Raw genomic sequence first — 13,333 nt, 5'->3', positions numbered from 1 at the left:
TTAAAAAAAGAAAATCCTGATACACTATGCCACTTCCAACCAAATTTGACTTCGACCTTTATTTTCTGATGATCACAATAAGGTGCCTTTGGGGATCCGCACAATCGGGGATCAAATCCTGGCCACACCCCTGAGCAATCATGTGACCTTGGGAACGTGACTTAGCTTCTGTAAAATCTGTAAAATGAAGGTTTCTGAGGATTTTGTTCCCGAGGGTTAAATGAGTACCTCACTTGGAACGGGGGCGGACGCATAGTGTTTGCCAAATGTTAACTATCGTTATCATCTTCATCAAATCAAGACCGTGGTACTTCACTTTGTGACTCTCAAGTTTGTATGAGAAAATCGTGCTTTATGCGTTGTTGTTGGCTAAAGTAGGGAAACCTGGAAACTCCTGCCGTGGAAGAGAGCAACAGGCGAGAAAAGCGAGTTGCTGAATCCCAGCGCCTCAGAGGTGGGAGGGAGGAGTTCGGTCCCTAATTTACTGATGAGGAAGTGGAGGGGTGACGTGTCCTCGAGTCTCATTCAAGACACAGCCACAGCTCTTTATTGAGAGTAGGACCAGGGCCTCGGGGGTTGCTATGGTTAAACTGTAGGCGGAAACTAACACTCTTTGGAAGGCAAGACAGGAGGAGCATTCAGTTATAAAAAACGGTCAAAAATTGGGGTGAAACTAAGTTCGTTGAGCAATACATCAAATGAGTCAACTGTGGACCCGGTGAAACCGAGTTGCTAACTGAACTGGCATTTTACGAACAGGGGCTTTCTACAGAGCCCACTGACTCAGGACGGCTTCGATTAACAAACTCCCGCGGCGCTTCCCGCAGGACCGGAAAGCTCGGAGCGCGAGAGATGAATGGAAACCAGAGTCTGGGGTGCGCCGCTCGGGGGGCGGGGCAGCCGCGGGCGGGGGCGGGGCATTGTGAGTCACATGCCTGCGCTCTGAGGAGGGCTCGTGGAGGGAACTCTGGTCGTGATTGGTCCGTCGTAACCAGGTGACCGAAGGACACATTCCGGTAGGCAAGGGCCGGCCGGGCTAGCTACTTTCAGTCGGGAGGCAGCAGCGGAAGGAGGAGGAGCTCCGGCTGCGCTCTCTCCCTCAGTGGCTGCGCGTCTCAGCGCTTGTCTGGTTCCCAGCCCTTTTAAATAAGCGGGTCTGGTCACCGCCCTCACAGACTAGTTGGTTCCGGGGAGGCGGCGGCGGGGGTGCGGCCGGGGCCGGACCCCTGCCCGGGGCCCGGCGGCTGGGCGGGGGTGCGGCCGGGGCCGTACCCCTGCCCGGGGCCCCGGCGGCTGGGCGGACAGGAGAGCGGCGGGCGAAGTCGCGTCTGCATGTGCGGCACAGCCCCGGCATAGCCCGGGGCTGCCAGTGCCCGCCGCGCCATTGTTGGGGGAGGGGGCGGCTTCTGAGCTCGGCGGAGTCGGGGGACGAGCGGAGGCGGCGGCGGCGAGGAGTGAAGGCGCCCCATGGGGAACTCGCTGTGTTGTTGCCTGTCCCCCAATGCCAGCCCCAAGTCGGGCCGGCGCAGGGGGTCAGCGGAGCCGGACTGCGAGTCTGAGGTCTACAAGGCGGCGGCCGGGAATGCGGTGGCAGTAGCTCCGGCGGCGGCTACCGTGGAACCCGCCGAGTTGGATTTCGCAGGTGGCGAAGGCCACCACCTGCAGCACATCAGCGACCGGGAGATGCCCGAAGGTAAGAAGCGGCGGGCGCGCCTCGCCCCTCGCGGGGTCGGCGCCGTCTGCTCTCGGGCTTACCTCTGGCCTCCGCCGCCCCCAGGGTCCCCCGGGAGGGAGACGCCGCCTAGGGCTCCTTCTTGCCCGGAGTTGGCTCTCCCAGGGCTGGGCACCGGGGACGAAGGCTGGCTCTGCTTGGCTTCCCCACCCCTTATTCTTTACCAGTCGCGTCCGGCCAGTCTCCTTCCCTCTTCCCTACCCGAATGCCCAATTCTTTCCCCCGTTCCCATTTCCCAGCCCGGCCTGAGACCCTCCAATCCGCGGCCCTTCCTGTTCGTGGTTCTATTTAACATCTCGTGGGACTTAGCAGAGACTTTCTGGTGTATTCTCTCTTTTCTTAATGCAAACTTAAATACTCTAACTTCGGCGTATCCATCCCGTCTCCCTATCCAGATGGTACCTAAGCGAAGGAACTAGGTAAGGGCCTGATGACAGACTTCTATTTGTTAAGGTAGTTGATACTTGAGACAATTAAGACAAACATTAGAGGATTTCTCATTTAAATTCAAAATAGAGATGGACAGAGTCAGTGTGGTGTTCTTAACTAAAATTCTTTGGATTTTAATGTTTTCAGTCGCCCTGATAGAAGCTACTTTATCCCTTCTAACTATAATTTGAACACGATAGGAAAGAAAATGGTGGGAGAGGGGCTTAAAATAACTGTGAACGGTGTGAAACGTTACTGCCACGGCTGCAGAGAAGAGTTGTTGGGTTTTTTTTCTTTACCAAAGGAGACCCCATGGAGTTCTGATTACTTTTAAATTCCCACTTTGACACAAGTATGTCTTCAGTTGCACAGCCTTAACCGACTTCTTTTGCACGTTGCCTGTTCTAAGGGAGGGGTGAGGTGGTTCCTGAGACTGCTGGACAGAAGTTTCAAAGGAGAAAAAACAAATTCAGATTGTAATTTGTAATATAAAGGTTTGGGAGTTAACATACCACATCCATCCTGCAGAAAAATGTCTCCATGGCTCCCTCCTCCTCCGCCCCCCCCCCCAGTAGAATAATATTTAACTTTAAGAATGTTCAGGTAAAAGTTCTGAAGACTAAGTGGCTGGGGGTGGGTGTTGTCGGGGAGGAGAGGAGAGAGAGAAGAGAGGAAATGTTTTGATTTTTGCCTCTAGAATTTTGGAAAGGGATGGCTCTAGGTTAAAAAAAAAAAAATTTCTGGGTAGCATAGTGGCACTTTAATAAAGACTGCTCTTTGAAGTATAAAACATTGTATCATAAAGATGTTAAAGCCCCACTGGCCCATTTGTTTCATTTAAATGCCAGAGATTATTTCATTATTTCATAGACGAAATGTCTTACAGCTCTTCTATTTAAATTTTAGTTGGGTTTATTTAATTTCTTTAAAAGTTAGAATAATTAAGCCTGTGGATTCACCCTTATGATGGACGTGGCTTTGTAAGTGGAAAGTACTCCCTTTTCAGAATCGTTAGATATTGTGAAAGAATGAACAAATTATGTGAATTAATTGTAGCTTTAAACACAAAGCATGTAAGTACTTGTGAAAACTGCTCTGCTTGTTGCTATAAGGTAAGCCTCTAAATGATTTTTAAAAACAGTTAGTAGTTGGCTAGTGTAGGATGAGAGACGAAAATTGGACCTTTATAGAATTCTTTTAAGATTTACAATGCATTTTCTTGTGTATTTCACTCGGCCCTTCCATCTACAAATAAGGCCCGTATATATTCTCCCTCTGTTGCCGATGAAGAAGCCAAGACTTAGAGATCTGAAATGACTGTGTAACACAGCTACTGAACAAAAGAGACAGACTTGGGAGGTGGTAGATATGCCAAATTCAGTTCTTGGGATGCTTAAGAAACTGTTTAGAGTGCACCTTATATTTTATTATAATTTATCCATAAGTTAGGCCTATCTCAGCATACTCCAGTTTTGATTATTGCCATTCCAGTTTATTGTACACAACTCAGAAGCAACATTTACCTCTCCATTCTCTGTCTGTACATACATTGCAATGGATATGAATAAAAGTAGAAGTCATGAAATAGCCTAAATTTATCAGTCAGGTAAACACGTTGATATAATTTAAAGAGTTTGTTCTGGTGAAATCCAATTGAAGCCGAGAATGCCCTGGACAGAGGGACATTAGGGGAAGCTGGTAAGCGGGCAGGTAAGGTACTAAGCATTTAGCATACGACTATGTATGATAAGGAAGGAGTGCTAAATCAGGAACTGGAAAAATAGAGTTCATGAGTACAGAATTTACCTTTTTATGTTTAACATGATTGTTAAAATTTCATTTCAATTTGTCTTTTTTGGGGGGGCATTCGATAAAGTGATAAGAGAAACCTCAATTTCAGCATTTGCCTATTAATTAAGTTTCCATAGAAACAAGGTCAGAACACCAAATATAAAGTACAGGCACATTGGAAGTTTGCTCTTCATGTCTTTATTTCAGACAATTTTGTATCAGTTTCCCTGGAAACTGAGAAATACCTACTCAGATATAAAACATTTTGGCTTTTCTACAGTGAAGAATTATTTGGTTACTTAGAGAAAATCGTACATAAATGATGCTCTGTCTTGTTCTTCAGAAACATTGGAGAAGAACATGATTTCTTGAAGCCATCTCAAAAAAGTAACTCCTAAGAACGTAGTATAGATTTCAGATAGACTCAAAAGAATTTTTTACTACTTTGTCTTTAACAGTATATCTAATATAACTGATGGTAGTGTCATAATAGAAAAGAAGATGCTACGGTCCTATTATCTGATTTTCCTTTTATTCATCAACTTTTCATACAACCTTTATGTTCTGACCTTAGGAGCTTTGCTAATTTTCTGGTGAAAGGTGCTCTCTCAAGTGACCCCTACCTCCCATCCCCCTGAAGAGTGGGTAGGGAAGGAATTGGCAATATGATGTGGAAAAACCTCTGAGCAACAGATCTTTCCTTTTTTTGGTGACAGTATTAATGAACATTTGATGTGAAAGATTGAGAAAACACAGAAAAGTCCTTCACTCACACTCAGAATATCCAGAATTTTTATTAATATTTTGGTGTTGATTCTTCCTGAACCTTTTGTATGCATATAAACATAACATTGTGTTTATTTTACAAAGATGGGATTGTTCTTTATGTGCCACTTTGTAACTTTGTGTTATAAAGAAAAGTAACGACATGAAGCTCCTGGAACTGTGCTGACACCTAGAGAGTGCTCCAGGGTGATGTCTTTCCATGCAACTGCGCATAGCTCTACAGCCTGCCTTTTACCAACTGTTTACTGTGCCATCGAATGGTTGGAGCATAATTCATTTACCCAGCCTTTATGGTTGAGCATCTTTTATAATCCCATTATAATGCTTTATTCAGGGGACACAGATAAAAACTGATGCATTGTATTGATACTTCCCTATAGCATTCTGATTGTACACTTTGTCTTACGACTTAATTAAATTCATAGGGTGAGTCATTTTGTAGTAAAGGTATTTTAACATTAAATGTTCTTTTCCCAAATTAAAGTTACCATTGATTTTTCACTGAACATTAGATTTCCTCTTTTAGGTTTTCGTGGTTCTTGGTAACCTGTCTTGTGTCTTTGATTCTGAGTAACTAAACTACTACTCTAAGAGATCTGAAATTAACTCTGGTCTTAGGTGACAGACACATCAAAAGACAGCATTAGAAGAAATCTTAGATGATGTGGGAAAATTGGGAGAACCTTAACTGGTTTTGGGTACACTGAAACATGATTATTAGGCACCATTCCAGAGGCAGGACAAACAGTGGTTAGACAAGACAAAACCCGTATCCTAACTCAGGTCCTTACTTTCTAGAGGTGCCTGGGGGCTGACGACACAAGAATAACATCAGGTAGTGAGAACACTAAGAAAGAAAATGAAGGTAATGGGCTGGGGAGGAGGACAGTTTTACAAGGGGTGGTTAAAGACAGCTTCTCTCCTTAAGCGACCCATGAGCAGTCCTAAGAGAGCCATGTGAGGCTGTGGGAGAAGAGGCTTCTGTGCAGTTCCTAAGAAGGGAATATGCTTGATGCGTGCCAAGGACAGAAAGATGGGTGGCTGCAGCTGAGTGAATGAATGCCAGGAGGAATATGGGGGATTAAGACCTTGTATGCCTAGTGGGCCTTGACCAAAAAATATGAATTTTAGTCTAATTGTAATGGGAAACCATTGAAGGATTATATGCAGGGGAATGATGTTAATTCTTAGAAAAAGGGAAGGGGGGTAGAGAGGGCGGAGGGAGATCAGACCAGCTACTGTGTGAGAATAGACTGTAAGGGTGGAAGGAAGCAGAGAGGGAGACCAGTTAGGAGGCTGGTGCGGTAGCTCAGGTGAGAGCCAACAGTGGCTTGAACAAAAAAGCGATATTAATAAGGGTCTAAAATAGGCTGTAGTATATAGATTGCTCTTGCATTTCATTTGATTCTCACCATGTTCTGAGTTAGGTAGTGTAGGAGTTCTTCTCTTAGGTATAAATTGAGTTGTCCAAGGTTTTAAAAATGAGTATTGATAGAGAGTAGGACTGTAAATTCCAAATGCATGGCATATAGGAACAGAATTTATTGTTGACATTATGTGAGCTTCTTTGGAATACTACCTTTTTTCTCAGCCTTTTTTGTTGTTGTTGTTTTAGTGTATTAAAGTAATAAAACTTAAGAGTTAAAACAGTAACACTGCGTAATGTGAAATGAAATGAAGGTAACTTGCAACCCAGAAAGGTTCTTAAAAGTCCAAGAAACTGAGTAAAGTACTCTTTAGAAATATATAAAGCCAGGTGTACTTACCTATGTGTCACCTCTCAGTCATGATCACTGTAACACTGATTGAGGATTAAAATAAGGCAAAACTGAGAACCAGGGTAGAGGCAGGTACAGAAGCAGTTGGAAACCAGAGCTGGGAAGTTTGGAAGCCAGGATTGTCCGAAGCTAGGAAAGCAGGATCAAGGCTTGGGTGAGCAGTAGCCTGGCAGGTGCAGGAGCCTGCTGTGTACCCGCTGGTGAGGCAGCCCAGCTCAGGGCTGGCTGGCAGGAACTCCCTGACTGCGGTGGAAAGTGTGGACGCAAAGAGATGAAATCATCAGTTTACATGGTAATTGTAAAGATTGTAATGTTTGTATTATGAGCCATAAAACTAATACACTGTACAGTATAGGGATGCTAGGGCAGTTCAGTAAATGCAGTGGTTACCGTTAAGTAAACTGGTGCTCAGCAGTTGGCCCAGAAACTGCTGACATCTCCTGTTTATTTGGAATATATTGAAATCAATATGTCGATATTAATCGCTTTCTGAAATATGCTGCTTCTGTCAGATGCTTTCTTGGTCACTTCCCTCTCCCTCTAATATTTTAACAAGGACAAATCATTTATCGACAGTTTGATAGCATAGTTTTAACACTTTTAGCCTTCAGTAATGCATTTCATTTGTTCTAAGTTGCCTATGTTTTCACACTTTTAACAACTGCAGTTGAGATGGATCTTAACAACTGGTAGAATCTTAGATTGGAGGAAAAACAGTATTCAGTGTCGGTGGTGTTTTACAGGTTTCCTCTGAGGAATGTTTACATGAAGACGGAGTTTAATTTTTTTTTAATCATACTTTTTCTACATCGACCTATCATGCTGTCAAATAAGTTGCAATTTAAATTGATAATACAAAAATGATGGGTCTTAAAATACAGTTTTAATCATAACCCCTAATCATGAGCTCAAGAATATTTCTCCTGGGTAAAACATTCTTAGAGGTTTCTAAAGAAATAACTTTCGGAAGAATCCATGTAATTTCCTGAATGCACAGTAATTCCCTGAAGTCTCTAAATTACTGTGTGTGCATGTGGTGGGGAGAGGGATGAGAGGGATGGTGGGTGGTAAAGCTTTGCTTAATAGTTGGCAGTCTTACCTTTGTGATAGTGAAGAGTGTGGTAGGTTTTATCATAGTCTCCTTAGGCTCTTGGGAAGATAGTTCATGGGAAGTGCAGAAATATTGTGTGTATGTATGAGTTTACTGTCTAATGGCTCACATGTCCATTCTATAAGATAGTGATGTGGTATTTTTCATTAGCAAAAAGTGCAAGTTATATAGAAAATTGTTAGTTATATAGGCTATAAACAAAAGATTAATATTTTCTGAAAACCTCATGCAAACTGACAGCAGTAGGGCCCTGGTGTTTACAGTACATTCAAATGATAGGCCAACTCACCAAAGTGGAAATAACACTGATAACTGTGGGAAAATGGTCAAACTGTAATCAAAAGAAATACAAATTAGATCTACAGTGAGGTTCCTCATTCATATCAGTAGGAATTGTTTTTTTTTTTTTCAAGTATCCAAAGCAAGGGTAGGAACTCAAAATGTCATGATTGGTAGCATTATACCCTAATGTGCCCCCCACCTTCTTTAGGAAGCAATTTAGCATTGTACATGGAGCCGTGAAAGTGATCTAATCTTTTGGCTTAGTCATTCCACTTCCGAAGATCTTTGCTAAGGAGATAAAACCATTATTTTAAAAAACTATGTACATGAAGATTTTCCTCATAATATTTTAAGAATAGAACTTTGTAAGCACCAATCCCCAGCAATAGGGGATTGGCTAAGTCCAGTATAGGAATAACACTTGATGGGCCAGTGTGTATTCATTAAACAATAAATATGCAACAGTGGGGTGGAGAGCGCTTGTTAGTAACAAGAAGACATAAATTGTACACTAATTAGAGCTTTTTTTAACGTATAAGAAAAGCAACTAAAAGTAACGGTTGTGAATCATTGTGTGTTAATGATTGTGAATGGTTGTGTGTAACTTTTAAACAGAGCATCGTTTTGTCTCATGCAGATTTTTGTTCATGATATTTGTTAAAGGAATGAGCAAGTGACTTTTACCTTTCCCCACCTTTAGTGTGATCATCAGTACTGCTGATTAAGCAGGTCTCCTTCAGTTGCAAGTTAAAAGAACATCACAGAGTTAAGCACTACTTGACCCAGGAGTTAAATGATCTCCTCAGTTCTGCTCTCCTCTGTTGATGTCTCCTGAAAAGCCTTTCCCCTCATGATAGCAAGGGGAGTGTCCAGCAGCTCAAGACTAGCTAAGGATCCTAGAGTACAGTTCTGCCTTTCTCTTTTCTTGGCAAGTCCCAGGACAGCTGTGATTGATTGGCCGGTCCTGGGTCCTGTGCCTCCCTTTGAACCCCCTAGGATAGAGTAGGGAGAGTGCCAGCTTTTTTCTGGTCACTTGGGCTAAGTTTACTTTTTTTTTTTTTGCATGTTGTCATTTCTTTTATCCCAGCCTTCTTGACTTTTGTATTTAGATCTGTAGTAGCACATCTTGGTTTCGCGGGTGTGTGTGTGTGTGTGTGTGTGTGTGTGTGTGTGTGTGTGTGTGTGTGTTAAAGCTTGCTTCTCTTTGATTCTGGCACTTAATTTTCCTGGACTTCCATTGAAAATTGTTAAGTTTTACCATGCCATAGACACTGAAAAATAAGACAGCTACTTTGCAAACATTTCTGCTTATTTTTTAGATTCAAATGTAGTCTATTTACTTTCTTTTTGGTATAGGTAAGTAGTCATGAATTCTTTCGGAAGCTATAGGTTAGAGGCAGCTGTGAAAGTCTCTGCCTGCCATTTTGTGTACAGCTGAAATAATTTATTTTCCCATTGTCTTAGTTTTTCAAATATGTAGGAGAAAAAAACTTTAAAATAATTATATGGGTCTTTTACATAAAAATGTTGAATAGAATATTTTCTCCAAAAGCAGCTTGATAAACTTCAAATTCAGTGAAGGAATTTTCATGAAGAACAAAGCAGTTGGTTTAGCTCTGTAAATTACTAGTGCTGGCAATGACATTAAAATGGATGGCTCAGATTCCTGTTAAAACGGGAAGTCCAAAATTACTGTTCGTGCCAAATTCTTTCTGGGTGGGAAAAGGGGATTCTAGGTAGATACATTTGTGAAATGCTGGGTTAGACAGAATTCACTACTAGACTAATTAGTTTTTAATATATCAATGTGTGTATTCTTTGGATTCTCTAAGAGGCAGGGATATATTTGTATTTCACTTTGACCATCAAAGCCATCTTTCAAAAACAGATCAGTTATTATGTGGTTTGGGAAATAATTGGCTTAACCATTACTCTTTATCTGAATCTTGGTCCAATTTCTTAAAAGATTGGTTAAATGGTTTGAGATGGACTTTGCTGAGGAAGTGTCATAGGGCTTTGATGTTTGTTTGTTTGTTTGAAACAACAACCTTACTATCCTGTGTGGTAGCTTGTGCTTGTTTTGTATTTCTGCCTAAATAGAAGACGCTATCCCACCTTGGTGCAAGGTGGGCTACAGGCAGACCCACCTTTTCGTGTAGGTGTGGCCAAAATTTTTTTCTAGTAGCCCTATGATCTGCTCCAGAAAGTACTCTTATTGAAGCCCCAAATTAATCATGCAGCGTGGAATGAAGTAGTGAGTTTAGCTTTGGAAATAGAGGGCAAAGTTAAAAATCACTCTCATGGAAGTGTTCCTCTAGATTAGAACATTGAACTTTTATGTAGTCCTCTTAAATCTGCCATGATGAATAGCCCCCAGATAAACCACAGCCAATGAAATGAGTTCATTTGTTGAATGGAGTTAGAATTAGCCATTTGATTGTCTGAAGAACATTTGCCAAAAGCAACTCACTTCGTTTTGGCATATTTGATATATTGAGCTGGTATCTGACAGTAGTTGGCCACAGCATAACTTGCTTCTTGAGACTGTTCCTGGAATGTGCTAGTAATATCAGCTTTAAAAGAGGGTGACTGAATTTTTAATTGATAAATAGGAGGGGAGTCACATATATGATTCATCTAAAAATGGCATAGATTATTTAGGTGCAAGTTAAAGAAGTCTAAGACATAGCCATGGTTTTACTCCACATGTATGGAGAGTTTCTACAATTTTGCTGTTTCCCAATAGAATTTTTATATTGTGCCTTTACTAAAATTGCCTTTTTGTCATTACTAAAAGCTCTTCTCAAGACTATTAAAAGTGGTTTCAATCAATGTGTAGCTATCTTTAAAATCATGTATTTTTCTACTCAACTAAATCACCACACCTTTTTCTCTTCTTCCTATACAGACTTAGCTTTGGAACCAAACCCTTCTGACCACCCAGGGGCAAGCACCATTTTTCCGAGCAAATCTCAAACAGATGGTAAGGCAATGCTTTTTTTTCCCTGAGAAAAAGAGTGAAAACTGTTTTTGTTTTGTGTATTATAGGAGGTATTTAGAAAAACTCTTACAGTGGTTTAAATGTTTCACTTTTTTATGTATTCACTTGTCTTATTTTAATATGTTGATGATACAGTTTCCTTTAGTTGTCAGTGTTTTAGGGAGGAGAACACTTAGACTATCTGTTTATACATTTTGCCACCTCTTTATCAACATAGTCAACTGGCCACATGATTTAGATGTGGTCTATTTCTCCATGCTACTTTGTCCTTTTCCCCTTGCTCCGAAGAGCACATATGTTAAAGACAAATGATAGGGTTTAGGTCACAGTTAGGTTTTCATTTGATCAAATCAGAAAAATCAGTTGTTATATGTGGGAATTGAGCCTTGTGATTTTGGCCCTGTTTTACACAGTGTTCAACCAGACGAGCCTATCTCACATCCAGATTTATGCTACTCAGAACTTTTAAGCTATTCAAAACTTTCTCATCCTAATGTAGTGCTGTGCCAGGGTAATAAGAGCAACATGCCATATGGGGTTTTCCAGAAGATTATCCTCAGCATGTGAAACTCATATACATTTCCTGTGTCCTCCTTGTTTTAAGATGAGAATCAGAACCGTAGAATTTTTTGCACTCCTGCTTGCCTGCTTGTCTTCCTGAATGTTATGTTAAATCCTAGTTTATTTGCTAAAAAGCCATACGTGACCAAGTTTTTCAGTTGATTACGAGAGCAGGAATACAAGAAGTGAACATTCCATAATATTTAAAGTGATGCAGCACAATAAAAAACGGAGGTTTGGTTTTTTGTTGTTGTTGTTTTGCTTTTGGTTTTTTTCCGTTAGATCACTGGTTTTTATAAAAGGATATAACTCAGGAACAGCCAGATGGAAGAGATGCATAGGGCCAGGCATGGGGACAGGGCACAGAGCTTTGATGCCCTCTGCAAGGGTACTACATGCTCACCAACCTGGAAGCTCCTGGGGTTTCTAACTTGCATTTTTCTAGTGTGTGTACTTGAGCCACTCCTTTCTGGTTAGGATTGCTCTATTTCTCAGTTTCTTCCAGAGCCATGAGCTGCTCACATGTAGAGGGGCTCTGGAGACAGTAAAAGAAAAGCTGTCCCATGCCTGTCTCTCTCTTCAGCCTTAAGGAATCCGTGCCTGTGATGCCTGTCTGGAGTTAAAGGAGGCAATGTGAGCAAGAGTGTGGCCTAAGACCCTCTTCAGGCTTTTATTCTTCTGGCCTTTGTTGGAGCAAAACCGTTTTGTGTGCTGTAGATATGTTCATTTAGGTCAGCACACTCATTTTAAAATTTACGTTTAACATAGGTTACTTTCCAGTTGTGTATTTTTTCAGTAAGGTATTTGAGTAGGTTACCATTAAGTGGTTCAGGATGCTTCCAGAGATCCTGGTGCGTTGGGAGATGAGTGCCTGGCCAGAAACTGGTTCGTAGAGTTGTCATCTGTAGATTGTGGTAATTAAAGTAAGCTGTGTGTAAATGAAGACTTAGAAAATACTCCTGGCTAGTAGTTCAGCTATGCAGCAGGTACATTTTTTTATTAGCTAAGTTTCTCACCTGGCCTAATTTGCTTTGTCCTTTTCTTTTGTAAATGGGGAGTCTTTCATTTGTGCCTAATACAGAATATCTATTAGGTCAAAAAAGTGAAACTAAGTTTTTAGATTTTATTTATAGGACTCATCTTGCTGGGTGATTTAAATTATATATTTTGTTGGAAATTATTTTAAAAAATAGAATGGAATTCTATCTCATTGTGTTATTGGTAATCCATCAGATAATTAGTGACTACCTTTATTTTTCTATGGCATTTGTATCAGAATTCATCAGTTAATTTTTTTTATTCTTAGTGCGGGAAAAGAGGAGGAGCAACCATTTCAACCATGTAAGTAAACAGTTGAAAAGTTAAGAAATTAATAGTTTGAATTAAAAATATGTCTGCCATGATTCCTAAAAAATATGATGGATCCAATACTGTTAGCATGGACCTCTTTTTTGTAGATTTTCTAAATCTCTATTTTCCTAATTATCAAATGTATTCAGGAAAGTCTTTGACTTAGTAGTGCCCATTTTTTAAGGGTTCTGACATTTACGTTAAATTTCACTAATACGGTTGTAGTATAAAGATCTGCCTTAAATTCTTTTGCCTTATTTTTTTGATCTTATTTTTTAACCAAAGTAATAAAAGTATAACAGGTAAGTTAATTTTTAGCACTGTCCATTGACTTCTTGTCATAGCAGGTGAAAGCTGAGCTTCTTCGCTCCACCATGACGTTATTTCCCTCCCTGTGTTCCCTCAACATGTATCAGTTTTTATTAAATCAGAATCAATGTTTACATTACTATGACTCTGCAAATATTGTGCATTGCTGAGCCATAGAGTTCTCTGACTGTGCCTCCTCCTTG

The 13,333-nt window shown here is 41.0% G+C and overlaps 1 protein-coding gene across 1 annotated transcript; it reads left to right on the top strand.

Moving 5' to 3' along the window:
- The first annotated feature begins 1,296 nt into the window (after positions 1–1,296).
- On the top strand, positions 1,297–12,865 carry LOC309662653 (cyclin-Y-like protein 1). Its single transcript, XM_082465618.1, has 3 exons — positions 1,297–1,693; positions 10,818–10,892; positions 12,778–12,865. The coding sequence occupies exons 1-3, from the start codon at positions 1,468–1,470 to the stop codon at positions 12,834–12,836; spliced, it is 360 nt and encodes a 119-aa protein (XP_082321744.1). The 5' UTR covers positions 1,297–1,467; the 3' UTR covers positions 12,837–12,865.
- Positions 12,866–13,333: the final 468 nt, after the last annotated feature.

This window comes from Balaenoptera physalus (genome assembly GCF_965194825.1).
Source record: "Balaenoptera physalus genome assembly, chromosome: 6".
In the NCBI taxonomy this organism is placed as follows: domain Eukaryota; kingdom Metazoa; phylum Chordata; class Mammalia; order Artiodactyla; family Balaenopteridae; genus Balaenoptera; species Balaenoptera physalus.
The sequence above is the reverse complement of the archived record's forward strand: the minus strand, read 5'-3'. Positions and strand labels throughout refer to the sequence as shown.